Genomic DNA, 27,495 nt, shown 5'->3' on the forward strand with positions numbered 1-27,495 from the left:
TGATGGAATTGCACTGTAACCCCACGTATTTGACAGATGTCGCCATTGTAAAAAATTCTTTATTCTAGTAGATCTTTCGAATGACACCTGTTTCTGCTCTGTTGGTGGGTGGGAAGGGGAACGTTTCTTCTCATAGTCCTTTATATGAAAATATTCACGCGATTAACAATTCGCAGTGCAGAGTGCGGACAGTCACTAAAACACACACACATGTGTATTTGGGTACACTGTACAGTTTATACGTGTACGTAACAAACTAACAACGTACGTAACATTATCACATTAATGTTATTATCTTCCGCCGTCGACGACGCGCGGACGTTTTGTAGCAGAAAATAAAAGTGAGTTTTGTTTTTATTTTTGTAACGTATAAATTGTCGTAAATTAAAAATTATACACATCAATATAAAATAATATTTAACCGTAGACAAGAGCGATAGTAATGGATATCTACTTAGTAAAGGTTTCGGTTTTTTTTCTACATTTAAGTCAAAGAAGTTAATATAACAAAAGGTAGGTTAATGAGAATTCAACTCTTTGAAGTTTTAAATGAATGTAATTATGCATTACCGGAAAATATAAAAATAATTCAAATATTATAGTCACTTATATTTTTTGCTTCAATGTAACTATTTCATTGCAGGAGGTATTTACTTACACAGGTATTTATAATTAGCAATGATGATTAATGATACAAGAAATTTAAAACAATCTTGATTTTGCACAGTATCTTAGTCGTAGCCAACCACCTTGAAAGCCTTCTATGCGAGGTTAGGTCACAGTTTTTTTGGAGCTATATTAATTTTTGCAGTGTATTTATGTATTTTTTGCAGCCGTGGTAATCAATACAAACTAGTAGTAACTACGTACAAGTTTGTTTACTCGTCGCCAACCTCGCAGACAACCAGTTCTTGTTGTTTTTATGGCTCACACTCAATTTAACATTAATATATAATTGAGGTGAAACGTATCACTGTGCTAAATAATAAATTAATTAATTTTTCACTCTTGACACTAATATTAAATATTATAACATAAGAATATAATTTTGATGCTACTCGTAGATATAAAACGGGCTGGATCTAACGCTGAACGGATTCGCGTCAATTTTAAGGTGGCTTTTTATCCATTGCCGCAAACGACCGCGACCGACTAAAATTATCGGTATAGAGATCGGAAAGAATTCACATTCAAACAGTAGAATTGAAGACTGCTGTGGCCTGTGGGCTGTGAATCTCGCCCGGAATGAAATGACGGAATTTTTAGGCTGGTATAAATAGTCAGTACTCAAGATGCATCTCGGTCCCAAGACACGGTTCAGGCTCTGTGATTGGTTGGCTGTCAAAATTTAGACCAATCACAATTCACAGACCCGAACCGCGTCTTGAGACCGGGTCGCATCTTAAGTAATGATTATTTATACCGGCCTTAATTTGTCAAACTTGTGGTCAAGGACTTTGTAGAGGACGGCAGATTGATGCATTTGACCTTCAATTGTGTTTCACGATGTCGCTAGAGTTTTAGCTCAAATTGTACCAATTTGTATCAATTACCATACCTCGTGTGTTATGACTTATGACTTTTGACTGAGGTATAAAATTAATAGAGTCTGTACTCAGTATTAAAGTGGAAGATTTGACCTAATAATTGTGTGTAAGTTATATTTGTCAGTGGACTGCGACACTCACGACAAACTTAACGTGAAAATATTATCAGCGCACCAGGATGTGGTCGGCTTCACAATAAACGCTCAAATAAGTCGCGAAACACAACTTGGTGATAATACGCTGATAACAATATAAATATAGCGTTATTCGCTCGATTAGAATGTAATAATGACAAATAAAATATTATGTAAAATATTGTAGGCGCTTACTTTTTATTGTTTTTAAATTAATCATGTTATTGTTTTGTTTTCGGTGAAAACTCTTAAATATTATGTATCCTCGGTTGTAAATTGTACCTATAGTTTTGAGTTTTGAACTATTACCACAATGGACACTGCTATAATCACACCACCACCACCAACACTTTGTTGTCGTCGTAAAAAATATTATTTAACTTGCTGTTGCCCGCAACTTCGTTATTTTGAATTCTTTTCTTTCTGCTACTCTCTACTCTACATTAAAACTATCCTACGACCATAATTAATCCTCCTTAGTATCCCTATGGTTGTGCCAATTTTAGTTTCAGTTGTTTAAGCGTGAAGAGTCAACAGACGTATAATTATAGACACAACAGGGAAGCGGACGTACAGACATTTAAATTTATATGTATTTGCAGCAAATGATATATCTGGTGATCTGGGCGGGCGCGCTGACGGCGGCGCTCGCGCTGTACTTCAGGCAGGTGTACTCGCGGTTCAGCCGCTACGGGGTGAGGGCCAAGCCTGTCGTCCCCCTGCTGGGAAACATGACTCAGGTCATGCTCCGCCGGAGACACTTCACTGAGGACATGGATCAGCTGTACGGTGACCTGGCCGGGGAGAGGTTGGTAGCTGAATCGTGTCGCGACGATGCTCGCGCAAAAGTTATGTGATTTTTAAAATGCCCCTGCCCCTTATGGGATTGTCCCTGCATGTCTCCGAGTGTTAACTGAACCTAACATTTCATTTTTACTTAAGGACGACCGGTGCTACTAATTATTAAAACTGGCCTTACAGAACAATGTATTTCTTGAGAGCATTAAATTAAAACTGGTAACGAATATTTAAATATCGACACTTCATCACAGAAACGGCGCATTAATCTGCAAGACAAGAAAACGTGTACCTGTTCTACACACCCCCTTGATGTTTCACCAGATTCATAGGCAGATACGAGTTCCTGCAGCCGTCGTTGGTGATAACGGACCTAGACCTCATCAAGCAGGTCGCCGTCAAGGACTTCGAGCATTTCCTCGACCACAGGGGCTTCGTGGACGGTACTGTGGAGGCGTTATTCGCCAGAAATCTGTTTGCACTCAGAGGTAGGCCTAGTCAAAATTCTTAAACTTTACTTTGCCCATTATGGTTTTTTTCTCTTTCGGGGTAAAAGTTTAAGGTGGCACTTACTCTGTTAGGTGATGAGTGGAAGGACATGCGGTCGACGCTGAGCCCCGCCTTCACCAGCTCCAAGATCCGGCTGATGGTGCCCTTCATGGAGGAGGTCGGAAGACAGATGATACAAGCCCTGAAAAGGGACCTCAAAGAAAGCGGAAGTGAGTAATATTTTATCGATATACAAGTCTAAATGCGCATCGGCCTACGACACGTTCCTCCCACCACTTTGTTGATTAATTGATCAAGCCCCATATACTCACCGGTGAACGAGACACAATAGAATATCTCGTTTTCCCTCGATCGACAGGTTAAGAAAATTTCTTCAAGGTCACATGATTTTCAGCCGGATCTATCGAAGTCGACTGCAAGGACCTGACCGCCAGGTTCGCCAACGACGTCATAGCGACCTGCGCGTTCGGTCTGAAGGTGGACTCTCACATGGACAGAGACAACAAATTCTTCCAAATGGGCAAGAACGCTGCCACGTTCAAGTTTAAGCAGATGATTATGTTCTTTATTACGGCTGCTTGTCCCGCTATCGCAAAGGTAAGATTTTTACCAATAAAATTAATTAACTTATGGTACAAAGTTACAAAATTCATAAAATACCATTGCAGTGGCTAAAGTTAACGTTCTTCACGGAGGAATCCAGAGATTTCTTCCTCGATCTCGTGCTCAACACGATGAAAGACCGGGAGCAGAGAAATATAACAAGACCTGATATGATACATTTACTCATGCAGGCCAAAAAAGGTACTAGCATATATTATATACTTACATTTTTTGCAAATTGTTTACAATTTTTTTAGATTAGGGTAATTTTTATGGCAGTATTAATTTTCCAGGTAATTTAAACCATGACGACAGAGGTACAAGTGATGCTGATGCTGGATTCGCCACGGTTGAAGAATCCTCCGTCGGAAGAAAAAAAATTAACAGAGGTAGGTTTAAGACCCGAAAATTACAATTACCTACAACAAAAAATATTGAAATCGAATTTTAACCGACTTCCAAAAAACGAGGAGGTTATATATTCAGCTGTGGATATTTTTTTATTAATAAAAACTTCGAAAAGACGCAGACTATGTAATACTTATATAAAAATATTAAATCATTGTTATTGTTATTAATCAATAAGGAAAAAATTGTAAGAAAACCTACACGAAGTTGAGATAACATGCGTATTACTAAAAATGTTTTTGTTGCAGTTTGGACAGATACAGATCTTGTAGCACAAGCCGTTCTTTTCTTCATAGCTGGATTTGAGACTATATCCGTGGCTATGTCGTTTACGTTACATGAACTAGCTTTACAGCCACAAATACAGGAGCGTCTCGTTCAAGAAATCAAGGAGATAGACACAAAAAATAACGGAAAAATAGACTACACGAGCATCCAACAGATGAAGTATCTCGACATGGTTGTGTCAGGTGAAATATTAAAAAAATAACAAACGCCTTGTAGCTAAATTTAATAGAAATTATTACTATACTGAATTGATTCACAGCCAAAGAGCCTAAAATATGCCGGTGAATAAGTAATTATAATCTTAAACATATTTTTTGCAGAGGTCCTAAGAATGTGGCCACCAGCCATATTTACAGACCGACAATGCGCGAAAGACTACAATTTAGGAAAGGCGAACGATAAGGCCGAGGAGTATATCGTAAGTGATAATTTTGTAGCGTGTTTCTATGACAATTATATAGAGGTAGTTTATGAGTTTAAAAATTTTTGATTGCCTAGTAATTATATGAACATCATGCGGTACGTCCTTCAGAAACCTTTTCTTGTGTACTGATACAATTTTCTACATCTCAAAAGTTAGTTTCCTTATCAGGCAAAATCAATTGAGTACAATTTCAGGTCCGCAAAGGTGAAATAATTGGTATACCGATCTGGAGCATCCACCGCGACCCCCAGTACTTCCCCGACCCCCTGAAGTTCGACCCCGAGCGGTTCTCCGACGACAACAAGCACAACATACACCCCATGGCATATCTGCCTTTCGGCGTCGGACCCAGGAATTGCATAGGTTGGTGCTACTTCTATTTCGCTAGTGTGTTTTCTTTTCTTCTAACACCTTCTTACTTTGTCCTTTTTACGTGTATTTTTTATTACTTTAACTATCGTCATTTCTTTTAAAATGTAAAACATTACACCTCCTTTATTATCTAGTCTTCTTTCGTTATCTTTTGTCCGAGTGTGTTTTTTATTTGGATCATCATCATTACTCTGTTTCCTGATTTAGATTTATTTTCTAGATTTTGAATTAGTCAACTACATATTAGAGCAACTAAGAGAACTATTAATTGTATGATATCCAGGTTCGCGGTTTGCGCTGTGCGAGTTGAAGGTGCTGGTGTACACGCTGCTGCTGCACATGGAGGTGTCGCCGTGCGCGAGGACCAACACCACCAGGACCCTCAGCAAGGACTCCTTCAACCTGCTGCTGCAGGGTGGACACTGGCTCACCTTCAAACCCCGCAACTAGGTTCAATAGAGTATAATAATGAGATAATGCTGGTGATGTAGAGGACGACGATGATGATGGCGGAGACGACTGCGCTTATCGTGATGGTGATGATGATGAAGATGATAATGATGATTGACGAGAATTTTACTATAATTACAATTATTATAATAAGTTAATTATCGATGTTATATTCTATAGTGATAAGGGAAATATTTACCGTGACCAAAGAGTAATATGAGTTCTACAGATTGAATGAAACTTTTTTGAAATAAATTTTATCTATTATTACATAATATAGAATAATTATTTTTATATTATTTAAAGACTTGTAATATCGATTTCAGTAGAGTGAGAGCCAGCGACAACCAGACGAAAGTCTGATTTTCGCTGGCTCTTGTGCCATTTAGGTATAATTACTGTGATAACAATATTTTATATTATTTACGATAAAAATTATGAATAATATATTTTCGCATTTATTTATATAATAACTTTTCGCATGAGATGAAAACATTGTTATAAGGGTGGTTCTACAAAAATTGGGTAACTTTTAGGGATATTTATTATGTTTACTGTAGTTTTTATGGTAAATTTAGACATCTTTGGGTTTAAAAGATGGGTAATATAATGAATATATTGTTGCAAATTGGGACAGTCATTTTATAGAGTAGTTTTTAAAATATATCGATTTTTCTGAATTTGACTGCCAGAGGACTGACGAGGGTGACACAGTACTGATATGTAAGGCAAACATATTAGAAACATATATGACATTTGTGGCATTTATTAAACGCTTATATACTATAATTATATCACTTTCATTATTTTAATGTATCAAGTTCTTAGTAAGTTAAATATTGAAAAATATTTTGTAATAATGCGGGGAAAACACTATCACACCTTTATAAGAATTTTGACAATTGTAATAAACATTTTTTTTTACTCTTAAGTACTGTTTCTTAATAGTATACATTAATAATTAATATCAACAAACAACAGAATTAAAGTTTTCGTTTTTTGTCCATCTGTCCGTCAGTACATCCATTTGTCTATCTATTTGTCTGTCACCAGGCTGTATCTCAAGAACAGCGATGGTTCAATAGTTTTTATTTTCACAAATGACGTATAATTGTGTTGCAGCTATAACGAAAATACAAAAATAAAAACAAAATAAATATTTAAGAGAGCTCCCATTCAAGAAACGTGATTTTTGTGCCCTTTTTTGGTCGATGTCAATAATGCAACCAGGTAATTTTAAATACTCTAGAAATACTTAATCTTGTTCTTACTTTAATAATAAACAATAAAATTGTAACAAAATAAATATTTAAGGGGTCTCCTATACAAAGAATATACTTTTTTGTCCTTTTAACTCAATGTCAATAATGGCACCAGGTGGGCAATTGAAATGTTCACAAAATACTATTTTTTTTCTTCTTTAATAATAGATGATATAATTAAAATAAAATAAACACTTAAAGGGAGCTCTCATACGAAAATAGCTCTTTTTTAAATACATTGTATAGGGGGGCGGTGGTTACTCGCGTCCGTAGGAATTACCTTTTACTACCCTACACGTGTCCCCCGGGTGGTGCTAAACGAGTAACAACGCCGAGTCTCAGGCGGCGGATATGATAACCTGACTCCTAGGCAGTAGTGGCCTTGAGGACTAAATACCCTCAAAAAGTCTAGCGCGGAAAGCAACGGGAAACTACCGCGACTATAATCCCAAGAAAACCACCATGATTAAGAACGCCACCAGAGATAATATGATGTCATGCGACCCGATTAACGCTCGGCGCCAGCTTGGTTCCGGGCCGACTGGTGTGAAATTGGCTACCGGCTGCAGGTCAGTTAACCAGCAGGCTGCTTGCAGAAACTCTGCTACTGTTGGAAACATAACATCTTACTCTAGCAAACTAACACCCAAGGGAAGGGCAATAACAATAGGAACCTGGAATGTCCGTGGACTTTTAAGGCCAGGAAAAATCGAAGTTGTTGAAGCGGAGATGAAGCGCTATAATCTGGCTATACTAGGATTGAGTGAGACCCATGTCAAAGATAACGGATACCACATAACACCTGAAGGAAATATGGTAATCTACTCTGACAGGCAAGACAATAGTTTTAGTGGTGTGGGCTTCATAGTTGCTAGCTGGCTACGAGACAAGGTATTGGGGTATAATACCATCAACAATAGAATTATATCCTTAAAAATTTCAGCCCATCCACACCCAATTAACTTTGTACAGGTCTATGCGCCGACCACTGCAGCCACCGAAGAAGAGATGGAGAAATTTTACCACGAGCTAGAATTAACCTGCAAAGCGTTACCAAAGAAGGAATGTACTATCATCCTGGGAGACTTTAATGCTAAGATAGGGCACACTGATAATGATCAACACCTAAGGAATGTTATTGGGGAATACGGCTTAGGAGCCCGCAACAGTCGAGGTGAGATGTTGTTAGAGTTTTGCATTGAAAAAGGACTATTCGTAACTAACACGGCATATAAACAACATCCAAGACGCTTATGGACATGGCGATCGCCAACAGGTCATAAAAATCAGATTGACTTCATATTAATCAGCAGCAGATGGAAGTCGTGCATAACTCTCTCAAAGACTTTTCCGGGTGCAGATTGTGGCAGCGACCATCAGCTGTTAATAGCTCAATACAGAGTCCGCCTCAAAGTAGTTTCAAAGCCTCCACCATCCAAAAATATTCTTCTAACACAAGAAGCGAAAGCTTTTGAGGACACACTACAAACTCGACTGGACAGTGAAACGTATTGCCCATTTGACTCAGCCAATACATCATGGAATCAGCTTAAGGCCGCATTAGAAGAGACAACTAGAACAATCACAAATGGACGGAAAGTTAAACACCCTAGATCTGAGTGGATGAGCAAGACCACTTGGGAGGCAATCGCACAAAGAAAGGCTCTAAAGACTGGAGGAATTCGTTCAAAGGAAGAACAACAGCGATACTCTGAACTCGACTCACTAGTACAGCGTCTCTGTAGACATGACAAGAATGCATATATCAATTCCATATGTAGAGATATACAAACACACTCTGATACCCTACATCCAAGAGACATGTTCCAAAAGGTAAAAATTCTCACACGGGAACGAAAATCAAAATCTTGGAACATAGAAGATGAAAAGGGTAACCTGATTTTAGACAAGAACCAAGTGATGACAAGATGGAGGAACTACTGCCAAGACCTGTACAAATATGACGCTGATGAACCTGACACTAGATTAGATTTTACAGATAAAGAACCCGACATCGTTCTCCATGAAGTAGAAGCAGCTATAAATAAGCTCAAAACAAAAGCTTGCGGTGGAGATGGTATACAGGCACAAGTGCTTAAGAGCTTGGGTAAGTCTGGAATCAGAGTAATGCATTCAATATGTCTTAAAGTATGGAGAACAGGACAGTGGCCAGACGATTGGACAGAATCTCTCGTGATACCACTACATAAGAAAGGGTCGACTAAAAAGTGTGAAAATTATCGGACCATCTCACTAATTTCACACGCCAGTAAGATTCTTCTCCATGTTATAAACAACAGATTGGCACACTTTATAACTAGACAGATATCCAAAGAGCAGGCGGGATTCGTAAAGGGCAGGGGTACCCGAGAACAAATCCTAAACATCCGTCAGCTGATAGAAAAGAGCAGAGAATTTAATGTCCCAATAGTACTCTGTTTTGTGGATTACGCTAAGGCCTTTGACTGCATCGTCTGGTCCAAAATGCTGGAGGTGATGAGAGAGTTGGGCGTCCCCGATCATCTCATATTTTTGGTACAAAACCTCTATCTGGAAGGTCGATCAAGGGTGCGATTAGACAATGATCTGTCAGAGCCGTTTGCTACAGAGCGTGGTGTCAGACAGGGTTGCATCCTCTCTCCACAGCTGTTCAACCTCGCAGGCGAATATATAATGCGTCGAGTGTTGGAAGATTGGAAGGATGGTATTAAAATTAACGGATACCTTCTCAACAACCTAAGGTTCGCTGACGACACCACGCTTATAAGTACTTGCGAAGTGAAACTTGCTGAACTTCTAGCGCGGCTCGAAAAGATTAGTCGAGACTTTGGCCTCCAAATCAATCGCAATAAAACCAAACTGATGTACGTCGATAAGCTGAACCAAATACAAAAGACATCCTTACTACAAGATCTCCAACCCGTAGAGGAGTTTGTCTACCTGGGATCGTTGATTAGCAACAATGGTAACTGCGAGAGGGAGTTTGTCCGACGGGCTCAGATGGCTAAATCTGCGGTTGGGCGCTTAGAAAAGATATGGAAGAATAAGAACATCTATCGTAGCACAAAAATAACACTAATGCGTTTCCTAATCTTTTCAATATTTTTATATGCCTCCGAGACATGGACACTAAAAGCACGTACTCGAGCTAAGATTGACGCTTTTGAAATGTGGTGCTGGCGTAAAATGCTCGGCATCCCTTGGACCGCACACCGGACCAACACGTCTATACTTCAGCAACTCAAAATTACCACCCGCCTGTCCACGCTTTGTCTACAACGATCACTTGCCTTTTTTGGCCACATAGCCCGCCGGGAGCCTAATAATCTTGAGAGTCTCATACTAGCTGGGCAATTAGAGGGGAAAAGAGGCAGAGGCAGAGTGGCTACACGATGGACAGACGCGATTGTCAAGGCTGCTGACTGCACGTTCCAGGAGGCATTTCATCAGGCCAAAAATAGAGACAAGTGGAGAGCCCTATCCCAGAAAGCAAATTTTGGTGGTCACGTCCCTCAGCCATGAGGATACGACTAGGAAGGAAGGAAATACATTGTAAATATTTTTACATTATGATAGTCCTGACATTCATTATTGCGTACATTAAAGATTGTAATTATATATCGAGTTTTCTGAAATTAATCGTAGAATATGATGTACAGTCTCTTGATTGAACGTTTTTGGGTTTGTGACAGGCCAAAGAACTGACGTTTTGAGCATACTCTTTTAATTTTATACAATTTCTAATTAAATTACGTATCTGAAATTGAGTGACCAATTAAAGGAGATTACATACTTTTAAAATTAAGTATAAAATCTTTAAAATATAATGTGATTTAATATATATTGACTGGTGACAGCGAGTTACCCAATTATAATTAAATGCTTTTAGGATTTTTTCGCATAAGGTGAAAACTTTTGTTGGGTAGAGGTACATTAGGTATTACTAATAATTCATAAATCTCTATTTAATAAAAAATAATATAACATGACAAAACTAACACAGACTGAAAAGGCAAATGCTCTAGTAATAGCCATAGGTAATGGTGTTATATTTTACTGTAAAATTAAATTATTTGTTACCAAAACTTTAATTAAAGGTTTAATTTTTATTTCATTTTTTCAATAAATCCTTATAGCATTAATGCAGCTTTCCCTGAACTTGTAGATGTGAGCTGTGTATAGCTCTATCTCTAATTTAGTTTCAGTTTCGTTGAGTTTAGTAGAAAGGACTTGACATCATTTTTACTAAACCTACATCAGAAAAACCCTCGATGGTTTAGCAGGACGACAACGACAACGCAATGGTGACGTTCGCGTTCGTCTGTCGAAAGCTGTAATAATACCACCCACCCCGTTTTCTGTGACGGTGGCTGGTGTCATAGAAACAATGCCGGTTGCATAGGAGACTCTTTATTCCTTCACTCTCATAAGCCAGTGGAACGGAAGACCGACACGACCGGCGAGAGATCAGGCGCAGGACCTACATTTTACATGCCCATTCTACGCATGGTTTGTCTTAACAATAAGGTGGTCAGCCTGCATGTCCTAAACAAACTTAGAAGTATCATGTTTCCAATGCGGGAATCGAACCCACGACCAAAAATGTGAAGCTATAACGATATAATAACTATAACGAGGATTACGTCACGAAGACGTAGCTGTAAGCCGGTCCTGCTAAGTCCTCGGTATTCGGTACCAGTATTTGTATAATTGATTATAATTTATAACTGTTTGTTTGTCAGAATCACATGCATTCTAAGGATGCAAACATTAATATAAGCTGGCGTCTAACACAAACATAAGAGCGTCAACTGTGATATTATTATTATCTCATACTAGAAGCTCTACGCGTAAATAAGAATTCCGCGGGAGCCGGGAACCAAACATTTTCTGCAAAAAGTAACCTATGTCCTTTTTCGGGTTCTGCTCTATATCTGTACCAAATCACATTAAAATCGGTCCAGTAGTTTGTAAAATTAGCGCGTTTAAACAAACAAACCTTTCAGCAGTATGATATTAGATAGATTGGTACAGTAATAACTAATAAGTAATAACAGACATAATAATTCATCAGGCTCTAGACTACAGTCAGGACAATTTAAGGTGGGACCAGTCATTGACCTTTCTAGTCTAGGAGCAATGTTAAAAATACTCGCACTGCATTTTGTAAACTTAAGAATAAAATTGAATTCTTGTAAAGAAACATACTATTATATTTTCATCGGAAAACGTTTTGGATCATGCAGCTACTCGGATAAGTTGTAAAACAACGCATTATCTCTATGTTGACGTCGATTTCAAGGACACTTTTGAGTTACTCCTCTAGAGGAGTAACTCATTTGCATATTACAAATTATAATATTGCGATTTTACACAATCTACATAATGCTTAATCATTGTCCACTATAAAAGTGATAAGTAAATCATTCGGGGAAGAACCGCGCCGAGGTAAACGCCCCAATCGTTGAGGACAACTGCAGGTAATAATATCCATACTTCCATACTAATATTGTAAATGCGAAAGTGTTGTCGGTCTGTCTGTCTGTCTGTCTGTCTGTCTGTCTGTCTGTCTGTCTGTCTGTTACGTCTTCATGCCGCGCCCCAAGCGCTAAACTGATTTTGCTGTTTGTTATAGGGACACTATGTGTCCCTGTAAACGACATATTATCACATACGATACTTTTTATTAGGAAAAAATGTACGATTCCCCCGGTATAAACGAATTTAGGCGCAACGGAGTTGCGGGTGTCATCTAGTGAGATAACAATAATTTTATACGTGGGAGAGCCATGTTTCGGCACGAATGGGCCGGCTCGACCGGATAAATACCACGTTCTCACAGAAAACCGGCGTGAAACAGCGCTTGCGCTGTGTTTCGCCGAGTGAGTGAGTTTACCGGAGGCCCAATCCCCTTACCCCTACCCTATTCCCTTCCCTACCCTCAACTATTCCCTTCCCTTCCCTACCCTCCCCTATTACCCTATTCCCTCTTAAAAGGCCGGCAACGCACTTGCAGCTCTTGTGATGCTGCGAGTGTCCATGGGCGATGGAAGTTGCTTTCCATCAGGTGACCCGTTTGCTCGTTTGCCCCCTTATTTCATAAAAAAAAAAAAAAACTATACTCGTACGTAGTATGTAACAATTAACATGTAGTAAGTACTTACTATACCTACCATGAGTGTATACACGTGTACTACCTGTCCGTCACGTGCACGTCGCAATCACACACTTATCTGCAAATTATTGTTGCTCTCTGGGCGGATAATAATTTGATTTAAAAATGCTATCGAGTATAATGATATTAGTACAGAAGGTCATCCCCACGCTGCGATATTTGATAAGCGTATTAAAATACCATTTTTGTTGTCTACGATACGAATGAGATTAAGATGTGATCGTATACAGGATGTTTATAAGGAACATTAAGGAAAGGATGGAGCAGAGGGTGCTACTAGCACATACTACAAATAATCCGACCAAAATCCGACATGACGGCACGTACGTATCAGAGTATTGACAGAAACCTTGTTAGCGTCGAACAAAACTTTTAGTTTACTGTCTTTGCTGGTGCTGCCGTCTGGCGTGAAAACATTGCTATAATATATTATTATTTATTATCCTATTCGAACGAAATATTCTTCCTAGTCTAAAGACTTCGAATTGAATAATTTTCGAAATGAAAACTAGTAAAGGCGCATTATTACGCGATCTTTCATGATTTTCACCACCATTTACAATAACGTCGCTTCTAAATTGCGCAACGTTCACTTGCGGTGAGTAATGACCTCAAAATACTTGGTCAAACAACTCTCTGATGCAAACTACAAGCAATTTTTAAAATACCCTTCATTTGAGTACATTATCAACTAGACTTCAGTTTCGTTGAGCTGAATTCAGTTTTCCGAAAAAAAAAAACTATCCAGTGACAGACCGACCCTTATGACCACTTTATTAAGGTTTACTTTCCTCGATGCGTCGAGGTGCGTATCTCTTAAAGGAGTGTCGTATCTTAATATTAATACTCGAGCACCTCACTCGAGTTGTTATTCCGTCGCGAACATTACGCGGCGTGCCCTACGGAAAACAGTGAGTTTTCAGTTTTGCTAAATAACTACGAAAATGCTAACTGCAAAAACTAATTTAAGCAACAATTGATATAAATGTTGCTAAAAGAATATTAAACGCAAATAACGGGATACTTTGAAATTCGGAATTCCTGATTTGTAACCTTAACGTTTTGAATTTAATGAATATTTTAATTGTTAAATGGTGATTTTAGTAGATATAGATAATAATATTAATGGCGTCTGAACTGTGTTGGGCTTTTTCTGCTCCCTCGGATATCAGCGAATTACGGATACAAAATAACAAAATATTGTGTGTTGACTGTTGAGTTTTTTGCTGACCGTTGTACAAGGTCTCGTCCTAGTGGGCTGTGGGACGAGTTTTTAGAAGCTAATTTGCAATCCATTATAATTCATAACTTGATGACGCCCGCATCTCCGTTGCGCAGTTTGTTTCTCGCGCAGGAACATATTTTTCCGGGATAAAAAGTATCCTATGTCCTTTCCCATTCATTAATCTATCTCCATACACCATACCGAATTTAATCGAATTTAATCGAATTCGGTTCAGCGGTTTAATCCTGAAGAGGTATCAGATAGACGGACACACATTCGCATTTATAAAATTAAGTACGTAAATACGGATGTGGCCTATATTTTTACGGTTTACAAGATCAATAGATCAAGGCAATATACAATTTGTAATAAAGTGCAAGTTGTACGGAAACAAGACCGGTTGTAAGCCGTTTTACCAGTTTTTGCAATTAAAAAATCAAATAATACTACCAATGAATAATGAACAAACTTAATAAAGTATTGCATTTGAGTTTGAGTACTTAATAAAATAAAACAAACAAAAAATTACATCTAGTCGTAAATAAAACAATATTATGTTGGTAAAATTATTACTAATATAAAACGGTAAACCGTAGAAAAATGATTACATACTGTGGCCAAAGTAAATGTTTTTCATTAAGAATTAATATAAATTTAATTCGATCTATGCAGTAAATAATTCTCTTGTGTCTAGTCAACTCTATATTGTCTCTGCTTTTCTGGTTTCCATACAGTGCTAATATATAATTAGTTGACTGATTTTTTAGTAGCAATATTATCTTAAGCAATTTATGATATTTTTATTCTAATATCCGGATAATATTATACAATATAATTATTATAATTATAATAATGTATTATTAATTACGCAATTTGGCGAGCTTTACGCTAAACATCTTTTCAAAATGGTGCATTTCGTATCAACTTTTTACCATATTCTGTTATTTTGTACACGCATGTTGGCGAACAAGAACAAAACGTGTATATAAATTGAGGTCAAAGACCCTGTAAAGGACACACTCCTGTGCTATTGTCCAATTAAAGGTAATCAGATGACAGCATTCGCGTTGGACGCAGTTAGGGCGGCCAGTCATTTGCGAATTGCGATCGTTTCGATCAATCGCAAAAGAACAAGCTTTTTAGAAAACTTTATAAAACCCTCCGATGTCCATTGGCAATCGAAACGATAGATCGCAAATGAATGATAGCTCTTAGAACAAAACTAACTACATTTGTTGCACTTGATTTCAAAGTTTTACTGGTTTTACTAAGAAGTCAAGTTATATTCTATTACTTACAAGTACAACTTATCACTTTGAGTCCATTTTAGTCTGTACATGACCCTTATTGAGGTAAGAACGTAATGAAGTGTCCAGCTCTGAAGGTTTACCTAACCTTCGATAATGTATAAATTAGAGTCTCATTTTTTTATCCCTCGGGATAATTGTATCAATCTTGTCTCCCACTGCTGGGCACTTGACAGCTGTTTCCCACTGTCAGACCACCTCAAAGTCTAATACTTTCAGGGTGTCCGGCAGTGGAAAGCAACTGTCAAAAAATTCCGGCAGTGAAAGATGATTACAGTTATGGTACAGGTAAACTTTTAGCTTTTATAAAATGACGAAAGTTGTTTCTCTTGGGTAATAATTATAAAAATAATTTCTAATTATTAAAGTTACGTATTTATTTAACTAGCCGAGATCTCCGACTGGTATTAAGAATTCAACACTGACTAAGCCACAGAATATATATTAGTAGTACCAAACTAAGCCTCGATACTGTTACACCACAATAATATTTCTGCAGATTACGTTACATGTAACTAATACAATATGGTAAACCTGTATGTGTTGCGAATACTAAGTACTCGCTTATTGATATATTTTATCTTACTTGTTCCAGAGTCTTAGTAAATAGTTTTATGTACCATCGAGGAAGTTGATTCCTATGCAATTGACAGACCAACGTTATTTTGTCGAATATATCAATTCAATGTTAATTGTGATCTGTCAGCTGGGTTTGACGTAACGCAACCAAACTACTTAGGTCCCCGATTTGCATAGGAATCAACTTCTCTGATAGTACAATGTAGACAAAAGACATTTAAGGCTGGCCGCATACACGTTTTCTATTCGATTCCTAATGTAGAATAATTACGATTTGGAATTCCGTTAGACTAGCTCAAACGTTCCTTTTTTTCACGTGCGGAATTCGTTCCGCTCGGAGAAAAGCGAACGTGGGCGCCAATTATTGTATTGTAGGGCGAACCCTAGCACGTAACAATACACGTAACAATACATTAACTGGCGCCCACGTTCGCTTTTTTCTCTCCAAATCCTTCGAAAGACCTGCTGAGTGCTGACTTTCTTGAAGACTTTATTCACTATGGTCTAATACAAAGCACTAATTTGCGTTAACAAGTAAACAAGACGTGTGGAATGTTTCTACAAAGTTCGAGTTTCGAAACTCGCGCACCTAACGCCATCTAGTATCGAATAGGGAATTTAGGTTGTCTGTTCACTCGATAAGTTTCACTGGTTTGACGCTAGATGGCACTATGTGTCGTTAGTCCGTAACGGTATTTTCCACTGATTCCATGCATTCGGATTTTTGAATACGGAAAACGTGTATATGCGGCCAGCCTAAATACTAACATTATAAAGATGAAATATTTGTTTCTATTGAATAATTTTTGATGATATGATATCTATAATATTATATGATGTGGAAGGTATAACCACTATGAACTAACTAATAAAGCGTTTTGTTTCGACTTTTAACGTGGTAAGACATAATATTATCCCATAGTAAAAAAATCGGCCAAGTGCGAGTCAGACTCACGCACGAAGGGTTTCATAGTGCGAAAGTGGGCAAAAAATGTGACTTTTGTGTGGGAGCCCCTAACTATTTATTTTATTTTTGTTATTAATTATTGAAGTACAAACATAACTAAAGATTTTTTGAGCATTCCAACCAAGTGCCTACCATTTGCCATTATTGATTACGAGCAAAAAAGACCAAAAAATCACGTTTGTTGTATGGGAGCCCCCCTTAAATATTATTTTTATTTTGTTTTCAGTACTTATTTGTTGTTATATTGGCACTAGAAGTACACAATCTGTAAAAATTTATTAAGTCTAGCTATAGTGGTTTTTAAGATACATCCTGGAGACAGACGGACAGATGGACAAACCGACAGACGGACAAACAGACAGACGGACAGACATTGAAGTCTCAGTAATAAGGTCCCGTTTTTACCCTTTGGGTACGGAACCCTAAAAAAAGCCTTTGTTTACTCTAGGATGTGCGAATTTTATCAAAATCTATCACGTTTATGCAAGCAAACAATAAAAATCTTTTCGTCTTTGCTTATCAAACAAATGATATTAGTAGGTATATAACTAAAGGCAAGTGACAATGTCAGGGGCAGGAGACAACAACGGAAGCAATTAATCTAATCACATTCTGCGCAGACGGTATTGTGTACACTCAAAATAAGTGGCCTATCATAGTATCAGTGATGATAACATTATAAACATTATCAGTTGACTGTTACAGCAATAATATTTAAACAACATTAGTTTATCAGTAACAACACTCATGTTGTACATTTTAATGGCTTGATTTTTCTCTAGTTTATATATTTTATTTTGGTGTAAGTACCGTCTAAATATTCATATGCATGTAGTAAAAAACGGTTATTTTAATATTACAAACAGACACTCCAATTTTATTTATATGTATAGATTTATTAAAAGAAAAAATACAACGTGATTAACGCGTTGAGTTTTTGTTTTGGGACGTAAGTTTTTTTATTAATCTTGGTTCTATGATTAAAAATCAGTTTATGATTACATTTAAATTGACAAAGATTTCATAAAAGTTTTAAGTTATAGCACAAAAACTCTTTTTAATATTTTTATAGTGTATATTCCGGTCGCAGAACAGAAAGCAATTAGTAAATTAAACTGCTCGTAAAATGTAAACGCACACCTGTAAAAGACAAAAATTTTAAAAATTTTAAAAAGTAATGAAATAATATTTACTGACTATAAGTTTAAATAATTCCTAAGTGTAAAGTAATATTTTAGTCCATAATTGTTGTCACGGTGTGTCGGGGGACATCCAAGTAAACTACGACAACAGCGAATTTTGCTTTTGTATCGTCAAGTCGCTGATTGTCTCGATTCAGTTCGCTGATAATGTTATGTGAAATCAAACATACAGTACATTAGCGATCCCCTGACACACCTTGACAACAATTTATGGACTAAAACATAACTTTACACTTAGAATTTTTTTAAACTTAAAGTAAAATATATTGTTTTATTACTTTTTAAAGTTTATTGGCGGTTTAAATTTCTTAATTTAATTTTAATTTATTTTTAAACTTTTGTTGGTTGATAGTGCAGAATAATTCCTATCAACAGAATTATACCCCAAAGAATATCATCCGTGCATGTCCTCTTGGATGAACCTGTCAATATGAGCCCAAACACGCTCTACTTTAGGTTCATACGGAGCTCGGCTCCTATAGAATCCAGGTTTATCTACTGTTAATCTACGTCTTACTAATTGTTGCAATTAAAATGAGCCCTAACACGAAACCTCTGCTCTAAGTTGGCGAGGAGTTGAGTATTCTATTGATTACCAGGTGATGCTGCAGCACCAGGTCAACTTTCCATTAATGTGTATACAGTATATATTAAATATCACGAACTAGACTGCAAAATACAAAACCCATCAAACGACTGCAAGTTACTAACGGCCTTACACGCACCAGATAAACCGTGATTTTCAAGCACTGAGCAGGCTGATGATGATGAACTATAGCTAAGAACTCTCTCGATCATGTCAGCTTTAAAACAAAAAAAAAACTAGATCAAAATCGGTCCACCCTTTTGGATGCTAGGATGCCACGGACAGTGTCTTTCCGACAGACAGATAAACAGACAGACAGACAGACACGTGAAACTTATAATACCCCTCTTTTTTGTCGGAGGTTACAAATCAATGGATGTGTTCCTCCATCCAGAAATATTTCAAAGTTTCCTAAAAAAATCAACGCATCTTTTATTTCCAGGCAATGATATACCTCCTCATCTGGGCTGGTGCCCTAGTAGCAGCAGCTGCGCTGTACTTCAGGCAGGTGTACTCCAGATTCAGTAGATACGATGTCAAGAGCCCCCCCGTCCTCCCCCTGATGGGCAACATGACCAGGATCATCCTTCGCATGAGCCACTTCACGGAGGACATCGATAAAGCCTACTTCGGTTTTCCGGGAGAGAGGTGATTGTTTACCCTTGCTTATCTAATCGAACAAAACAATTCTTAAGTGACACTCATTGACCGTAAAATGCACCAACATGGTGAGTGATAACACATTGTTTTTGTCGACGCATCATGACTCATGAGCAACTGCAATTTGATCAACAGCTTGACATCTATTTCTATAATCATGTCCGAAAATATTTTTAGATTTATAGGCCGCTATGAGTTTCTTAGCCCGGCCGGTCTGGTAAAAGACTTGGATCTGCTCAAGCAAATCACGGTCAAGGACTTTGATTATTTCCTGGACCATCGCGGATTCACGGACGACGCTATCGAACCTCTATTTGCCAGAAATCTCTTTTCACTCAAAGGTACTAAAACTTAAAATATTTGAGTTATTTCTCAATTTAGACCATCTAATCAATATTCACACATAGTAATTTACTCTGGTGAACCTATTATTTTTTAAGGTGATGAGTGGAAGGACATGCGGTCGACGCTGAGCCCCGCCTTCACCAGCTCCAAGATCCGGCTGATGGTGCCCTTCATGGAGGAGGTCGGAAGACAGATGATACAAGCCCTGAAAAGGGACCTCAAAGAAAGCGGAAGTAAGCAAACGATTGTTTTAGCAATGCTCTGAAAAATATCATCGAGCAGTTTTTGATAAAATTATTTAAAATCGACATTCATCGGCAGCACTAAGTATATATTGTGTATGCTCTTATCTTTTACAGCTGGATCCATAGAGGTAGACTGCAAAGACCTGACGGCTCGCTTCTCAAACGATGTCATAGCGACGTGTGCCTTCGGCTTGAAAGTGGACTCTCATATGGACAAAGATAACAAGTTCTTCGAAATGGGTAAAACCGCTGCCACCTTCAAGTTTAAACAGATGATCATGTTCTTGATTAATGCTGCTTGTCCCGGCATCGGCAAGGTAAAATAACGTGAATTGTTTTGTTAATAAACAAAATATTCTAATCACGAACAATTCAGACCCCAACGCGACGAGGCGAGGCGAGGCGTGGTGCGACATAAATTTGTATGGATTTGACAGATCTCAATTGCGCGAGGCGACATGCCAATCTGTCAATTCAGTACAAATTTAAAAATGTATCTTCGCGTCGCGTTGCGGTCTGAATCAACCCTAATTAAAGGTAAATAGTAACATATCGAATGGTTCGTTACAGATACTGAAGCTAAAGTTCTTCTCGGAGGAAACCGAGCACTTCTTCCTCGATCTCGTGCTAAACACGATGAAAGACCGGGAGCAGAGAAATATAACAAGACCTGATATGATACACTTGCTCATGCAGGCTAAGAAAGGTATTTACTTTAATGGCAGAACTTTCTGTTTACAATTTTACTGATAACAATTTTTCTTGACGTCATGTTAAAACTTAACAGGTGATCTAACACACGATGACAAAACTACAAGTGATGCTGATGCCGGTTTTGCAACTGTCGATGAATCATCAGTTGGAAGGAAAAAAATTAACAAAGGTAATTGAACCAATGAGTAAAGTAAAGCTTAATTTTCAAATTAACAATCTAACCATCAGTCTAAGAAATTTTGGAATCTAAGGATTTTTTTGCTTGCAGTTTGGACAGAGACCGACCTGGTGGCACAAGCGGTACTATTCTTCGTAGCTGGTTTTGAAACTATATCTGTTGCTATGTCATTCGCACTTCACGAAATTGCGTTGAATCCTGAGGTTCAGGAACGTCTTGTTGAAGAGATCAAAGAATATGACACTAAAAATAATGGGAAAATCGATTATACGAGCATTCAGCAGATGAAATATCTAGACATGGTTGTATCAGGTAAAGTGAAAGTTATCCCACGTAAATAGTTGTTATCATTAATAGTCGTTGACGTTAACGAAGCTATTTTTTGCAGAGGTACTAAGATTGTGGCCACCAGCCTTACTGACAGATCGGGTTTGCGCCAAGGATTACAATTTGGGAAGAGCTAATGATAAAGCTTCAAAAGATTATATCGTAAGTGAATTTAAATCGCTCGCATTAAAATAGCTACTTTAGAATATAGGTACCTACTAAATATTCGGTAGAAGTTTACCTCAGGCTGCCTCAGGGCTACTGCAAAATATTATGCCTCATCTTATAATAATATTCGATTAATACAATGAAAGAGAAAGATCACGTGACATTTAATCAACGTTCACTTTTTAACCGACTTCCAAAAAGGAGGAGGTTATATGTTCGGCTGTGGATATAAACTTGCGTGCAAAAAAATCGACCCACCGCTCTCCTTATGATTCAAACGGTAATAACTCAAGAAATATAATTAGTATTAAATAAATGTTGGAATCGTTTTAAAGGTAGTACAATAAGGATTTAATTATTGCTATAGTTATTGTTATTGTAAATTGTTTACTAAGTCTACAGCCTTAAAACAAAAACCGGTCAGTTTGGCATAACATTTCAGTAGGCGATTAATGACATCTTTCTTGTAAAAAACACTAACAAATTGATTTCAATAGCTCATAGTGCCACCCATTACCCTAATTTAGGTTTCCATCCGGGTTTTCCTTGACCTTATCAAAGTTATGATGAACTCCTGAGCGATACCATGCCGATCTTCTTGTACAGCCATCTGGAAGTCCTGACTCCTGAAGGGTATCTGCGGCAAGAGTCCGGGCCCTGACCCTCCTTTTGAGTTCTCCCCATAGGTGCTCAATAGGATTAAGGTTAGGACTCCTTGCTGGCCAGTCCAAACCCGAAATTTCGACGTCGGAGAGATATTGACGAACTTTCGCAGCAACGTGCGGTCGAGCATTGTTCTACATCAAAATGATTCGACGACCTCTGTGGCTCAGTGGTGAGCGCGTTGGTAGCTCAAGCCGGGGGTCGCGGGTTCGAGTCCCGCCGACGGAACAAAAAGTTTTCAAAGTTCCTGGGTCATGGATGTGTATTAAATATGTGTATCATATAATAAAAATCTTAAATATATGTATAGTATAAAAGTATTAAATATATTTCCGTTGTCTGGTACCTGTAACACAAGTCCTTCAGGTACTTACCACAGGGCCAGACTGACGTGGTGTGAAGCGTCCATAGATATTATTATTATATGAAACCTTCATCGACAAAACCAGCACATGGCACCACATGTTGTCCTAGTATGCCCTGAATGTATCGATAGGTACTCAAAGTGCCAAGGCGTGGCCCGGTTACGAACTCAAGATTGGTTTATGCATCAAAAGAAATCTCGCCCCATACAGTCCCCGAACACCTACCAAATGGAAGCCTTTCGTCAATGCACGCCTGCGCAAATCATTCTCCTTATCAACGGTATGCTTTTCTGCGACCATCGTTACCATAAAGACTGATTTAGCTTTCATCAGAAAAGAGCACGGCCCGCCATTGCTCCAATGAAAAATCAACATGAGAACGTGCGAAACTAAGCAGCGCTTGACTGTGTGCTGGGGCTAATTTTGGACCGTTAGCGAGTTTTTGTGAAGTCAAACAGCTGCCTGCAAGTCTTCGTCGTACAGTCTACTCAATTACTGTAACTCATCCGACTTCTCTTGGCCGTCGTTGCACTTGAACTGAAATAAGATGTCGATTCCGCAAGGACGTTGACACCTTAAAACGGTCATCACGTTCAAATGTAGCCCAACGTCTTCCTGAACATGGTCGCATGGTAAAGTTTAGAGTCTCTAGAATACTTCGGTATACTCTTGTAACCGAAGTTCGACTTAAATTAAGACTTCTAGCCACAACTCGTTGTCTAAATTCAGCTCTTAGCAAAGCCCTTGCTTGAGAGGCTTTATTTGGAGTAATATCCATTTCGCCACAAAGAAATTACGTTTAAAATGAAGTTAAATGAACAATAAATCAATAAAAATCAATAAAAAGAGACAAAACAAAAACAATAAGATTTGACCGATTTTTTATACAGAACAAAACCGTTCAATTAACGATTAAAAAACTGAGTGATGGGGGTGCTTAGTGATTTGTGTCGTTTGTAGTAAAGCATGTTGGAAATGAAAATGTAGAGTAAACGTACACATTCCCTATCATATTAACTCGCATTATTAATAAAAAGAAATAATAAATAACAATAACTTTTTAAGATATAGCGACTTGAATAGAAATGCGCGGGGTGGGTCGATTTTTTTATATATATATTTCTTTATTTGTGTATGTTCAACGATTACTCCGCCGTTTGTGAACGAAATTTTTGTTTTGTTGTATTAGGTTTCACTCCAATTTGGTACCATGTTCACAAAAATGGTGACTTGATGATGGGATCCATGAGTAATCGAGGGAACTCCTCGAAATTTATATGGAAACATATGGTGATTTTGGTTTCATAAGAAGCATCCTAAGCATATGCTACCAAAACGCAAGATTTTGCACCGAGGTATACTATGGTTCCGAAGATACTAAGAGAACTCCGGATTCCTTATAAATACAAGATCGCGGGTTTGGGCGCTGTTTTAAGAACTGAAAGCATATGCTACTATGCAAATTACATTCATCATCATCATCATCATCATTACCACGTCAGGGTCACCAATGTCACCAAAATTAAACATAACAAATTCAGCCTTAACTCCAGATTGTAAGGCACACATTTGACATTACTTTGAGAAGTAAGCTGCTTCGATAATACAAGTAAGTACATGCATGTCTCCGAGGGATATACGTGGGAGAGCCATGCTTCGGCACGAATGGGCCGGCTCGACCGAAGAAATACCACATTCCCACAGAAAAGCGGCGTGAAACAGCGCTTGCGCTGTGTTTCGCCGAGTGAGTGAGTTTACCGGAGGCCCAATCCCCTACCCTATTCCCTTCCCTACCCTCCCCTATTCCCTTCCCTTCCCATCCTTACCCTCCCCTATTACCATGTTCCCTCTTAAAAGGCCGGCAACGCACTTGCAGCTCTTCTGATGCTGCGAGTGTCCATGGGCGACGGAAGTTGCTTTCCATCAGGTGACCCGTTTGCTCATTTGCCCGTTTTTATTTCATTAAAAAAAATGTCTCACTTCCATACAAAGTAATACAAACGGCGCGAAATCACCGAGATATTATTTACCTACTATTCTGGAAAACAACCTAATTTCAACCTTATGCATTGCGTTTAGCGTTCATTAGTACAATAACTGTTTGCCGTCTCGCCTGTGGTCTCACTTCATCTGTCAAGCGAGCGGCGCGGCGGCGCGGGGCCGGGCGCGCACGCAGCGGTCGATCGAGATTCGAGATAGTCATACTTCATAGATACCTTAGTATGCAACCGCCCGCGCCATAGACCACGTGCACGTGGGGCACAATTCTCAGGATGTGAGAAAAGTTCAACTTCGAATAAAATACCGAATTATGAGATTTTTACGAGCGTAACACAGTTTGTGTATTCTGAAAACTTCACATTCAAAATATTTCGTGCAAAGATCGCTCGAGTCGAACGAGTGGGCTGTGGGACCGGTTATAGATGTCCGAATTCGTACACCACATGTGGCCGCTTGGAAGTTGAAGCGTTCGAGATCGGTTTTACTGCACAATATAATTTGTTGCTAATAGTTTGTGTATTCTCAAAAAACTCGTAATATTTCGTGTAAAGATCGCTCGAGTCATACAACTTACAAGTGCTAGGGACCGGTAGATGTCCGAATTCGTACACAAATTCACCTCCTATTGGTGGATATGTCATATGTATCAAAGTAGTTGTCAAATCCTACTTCCTTCCTACTAATATTATAAAGGCGAAAGTTTGGATGTATGGATGTGTGGATGTATGGATGTGTGGATGTATGGATGTTTGTTACTCTTTCACGCAAAAACTACTGAACGGGTTTGAATGAAACTTTACAATAACATAGGTTATACATCAGAATAACACATAGGCTACAATTTTAACCGACTTTCAAAATGGGGGAGGTGTTATGTTATTTTTCTTATGTTCAACGATTACTCCGCCGTTTGTTAACCGATTTTCTAAATTTTTCTTTTGGAATATAGGGTATCATCCCAATTTGGTATTATATTCACAAAAGTGGTGATCTGATGAAGGATCCATAAGTAATCGAGGGAACTCCTCAAAATTTATAGGGAAACATGTGGTGACTTCAGTTTCGTGAGAAATATTGTAAGCATATGCTACCAACAAGTAACATTTTGCACCGAGGTACTATAGCTGGCATACCATGGTTGGGAAGGTGCTGAGAGAACTCCTGATTCTTTATAGATACAAGTTTGGGAGTTTCGGCGTTGTTTTAAGAACGGAAAGCATATGCTACTATGCAAATTACATTCATCATCATCATCATCATCATCATCATCATCATCATCATCATCAACATCATCAACATCATCATCACTACCATATTATACTATGCATCGTCCCATGATGCGATAGCGATAATTAAAAAAATCTATACCTACCTAATATTATAAACCTAAAGAATATGTTTGCTTAAACGCGTTAATCTCAGGAACTTCAGGTCCGATTTAAAAACTTATTACAATGTTAGACAGCTCATTTATCGAGTAAGACTATATATTATCACGCTAAGACTAATACGACCGAAGAAACTCAGGAAAATATGAACTAAAAAGTATTAAATATTTTTTCCTATCTAATAGTGCCTTTTTCCAAGGCTAAAACTCTACTATTTCTGTATTCAATCTTCATAATTTTGAAGTCGGTGCCAGTTCCAAAAGTTTCAAATATTCTGGCAGACTGAAGATTCAGCTATCTGGTACCGACTTCAAAATGATGAAGATTGAATACAGAAATAGTAGAGTTTTAGCCGAACTTGGAAAAAGGCACTATTAGGTAGGAAAAATTATTTAATACTTTTTAGTTCATATTATAAGGATGTTATTATTGTTTTTACCTTGGAAGTCGGTTTTAATTTTTTGTTAAAAATAATAATAATCTTACTACTACCTAACGAGTTTATTGATGTTTTTGTTCCTGGTACACCTCAGATCCGCAAAGGCGACGTGCTCAACCTTCCGGTGTGGTCCATCCACCACGACCCCGAGTACTTCCCCGACCCCCTGAGGTTTGACCCGGAGAGATTCTCCGACGAGAACAAGCACACCATACACCCCATGGCGTACATGCCCTTCGGAGTGGGCCCGAGGAACTGTATAGGTTTGTTTAAGCTCATCTAGTTTTAGTTTAGTTGTTAATTTAAATTCACTTATCTTTTAGAACTTTACAACTCGACCTACGATCTTTGTTTATCGATTGACCGTGATGAACTAATTTCATAACTATTTTCCAGGTTCGAGGTTTGCGCTGTGCGAGTTGAAGGTGCTGGTATACACGCTGCTGCTGCACATGGAGGTGTCGCCGTGCGCGAGGACCAACACCAGCAGGACCCTCAGCAAGGACTCCTTCAACCTGCTGCTGCAGGGCGGACACTGGCTGACCTTTAAACCCCGCAACGAGGTTCAATAGAGTATGATATAAAGGTGCTGGTGTACACGCTGCTGCTGCACATGGAGGTGTCGCCGCGTGCGAGGACCAACACCACCAGGACCCTCAGCATGGACTCCTTCAACCTGCTGCTGCAGGGCGTACACTGGCTCATATTCTAGCCACGAGCTCACTAGGGAGTAGGGACCAAATATTGTTATATCTATGGCGGTAGAGCATTCAATAAAGACAATGAATAGTATTATTGTATTTAAAAACAAGTTGTATTTAAAAAAAATTGAACCGGCTTCAAAGTTTTTTTAATTAAATACAACTTGTGGATCAAAGTAAGTATTAGGAGTAAAGTATTAAATTGTGTGAATTTTGTCTTGTGAAATACAGCATTGGAAATCGAAATGAGGAATGATGGATTCGACCATAATTATTTCAAGTCGGGTTATCAACCTATCATAAAAAATAATTATAATAATGTATCTTACAAACGAATACAAATAATACAAAATGGTATGTAAGTTTAAACTTAAAAGACTTTTGTTTAAAAAACTTTTTATTTGCAGTTAAAATATTTAACAGTACTTGTAATTTTTATAAATATGTTTTTGTACTAATAACAT

The 27,495-nt window shown here is 38.2% G+C and overlaps 1 protein-coding gene across 1 annotated transcript; it reads left to right on the forward strand.

The window, feature by feature from the left end:
• The first annotated feature begins 269 nt into the window (after positions 1-269).
• LOC121732648 lies at positions 270-27,149 on the forward strand. Its single transcript, XM_042122602.1, has 21 exons — positions 270-341; positions 2,284-2,489; positions 2,804-2,967; positions 3,061-3,198; positions 3,384-3,586; positions 3,658-3,793; positions 3,886-3,981; positions 4,249-4,470; positions 4,609-4,706; positions 4,907-5,075; positions 5,368-5,510; positions 19,277-19,485; positions 19,675-19,838; positions 19,938-20,075; positions 20,202-20,404; positions 20,658-20,793; positions 20,875-20,970; positions 21,070-21,291; positions 21,368-21,468; positions 26,425-26,593; positions 26,727-27,149. The coding sequence occupies exons 2-21, from the start codon at positions 2,287-2,289 to the stop codon at positions 26,900-26,902; spliced, it is 3,186 nt and encodes a 1,061-aa protein (XP_041978536.1). The 5' UTR covers positions 270-341; positions 2,284-2,286; the 3' UTR covers positions 26,903-27,149.
• Positions 27,150-27,495: the final 346 nt, after the last annotated feature.

Source organism: Aricia agestis, chromosome 12, assembly GCF_905147365.1.
Source record: "Aricia agestis chromosome 12, ilAriAges1.1, whole genome shotgun sequence".
In the NCBI taxonomy this organism is placed as follows: Eukaryota; Metazoa; Arthropoda; class Insecta; order Lepidoptera; family Lycaenidae; genus Aricia; species Aricia agestis.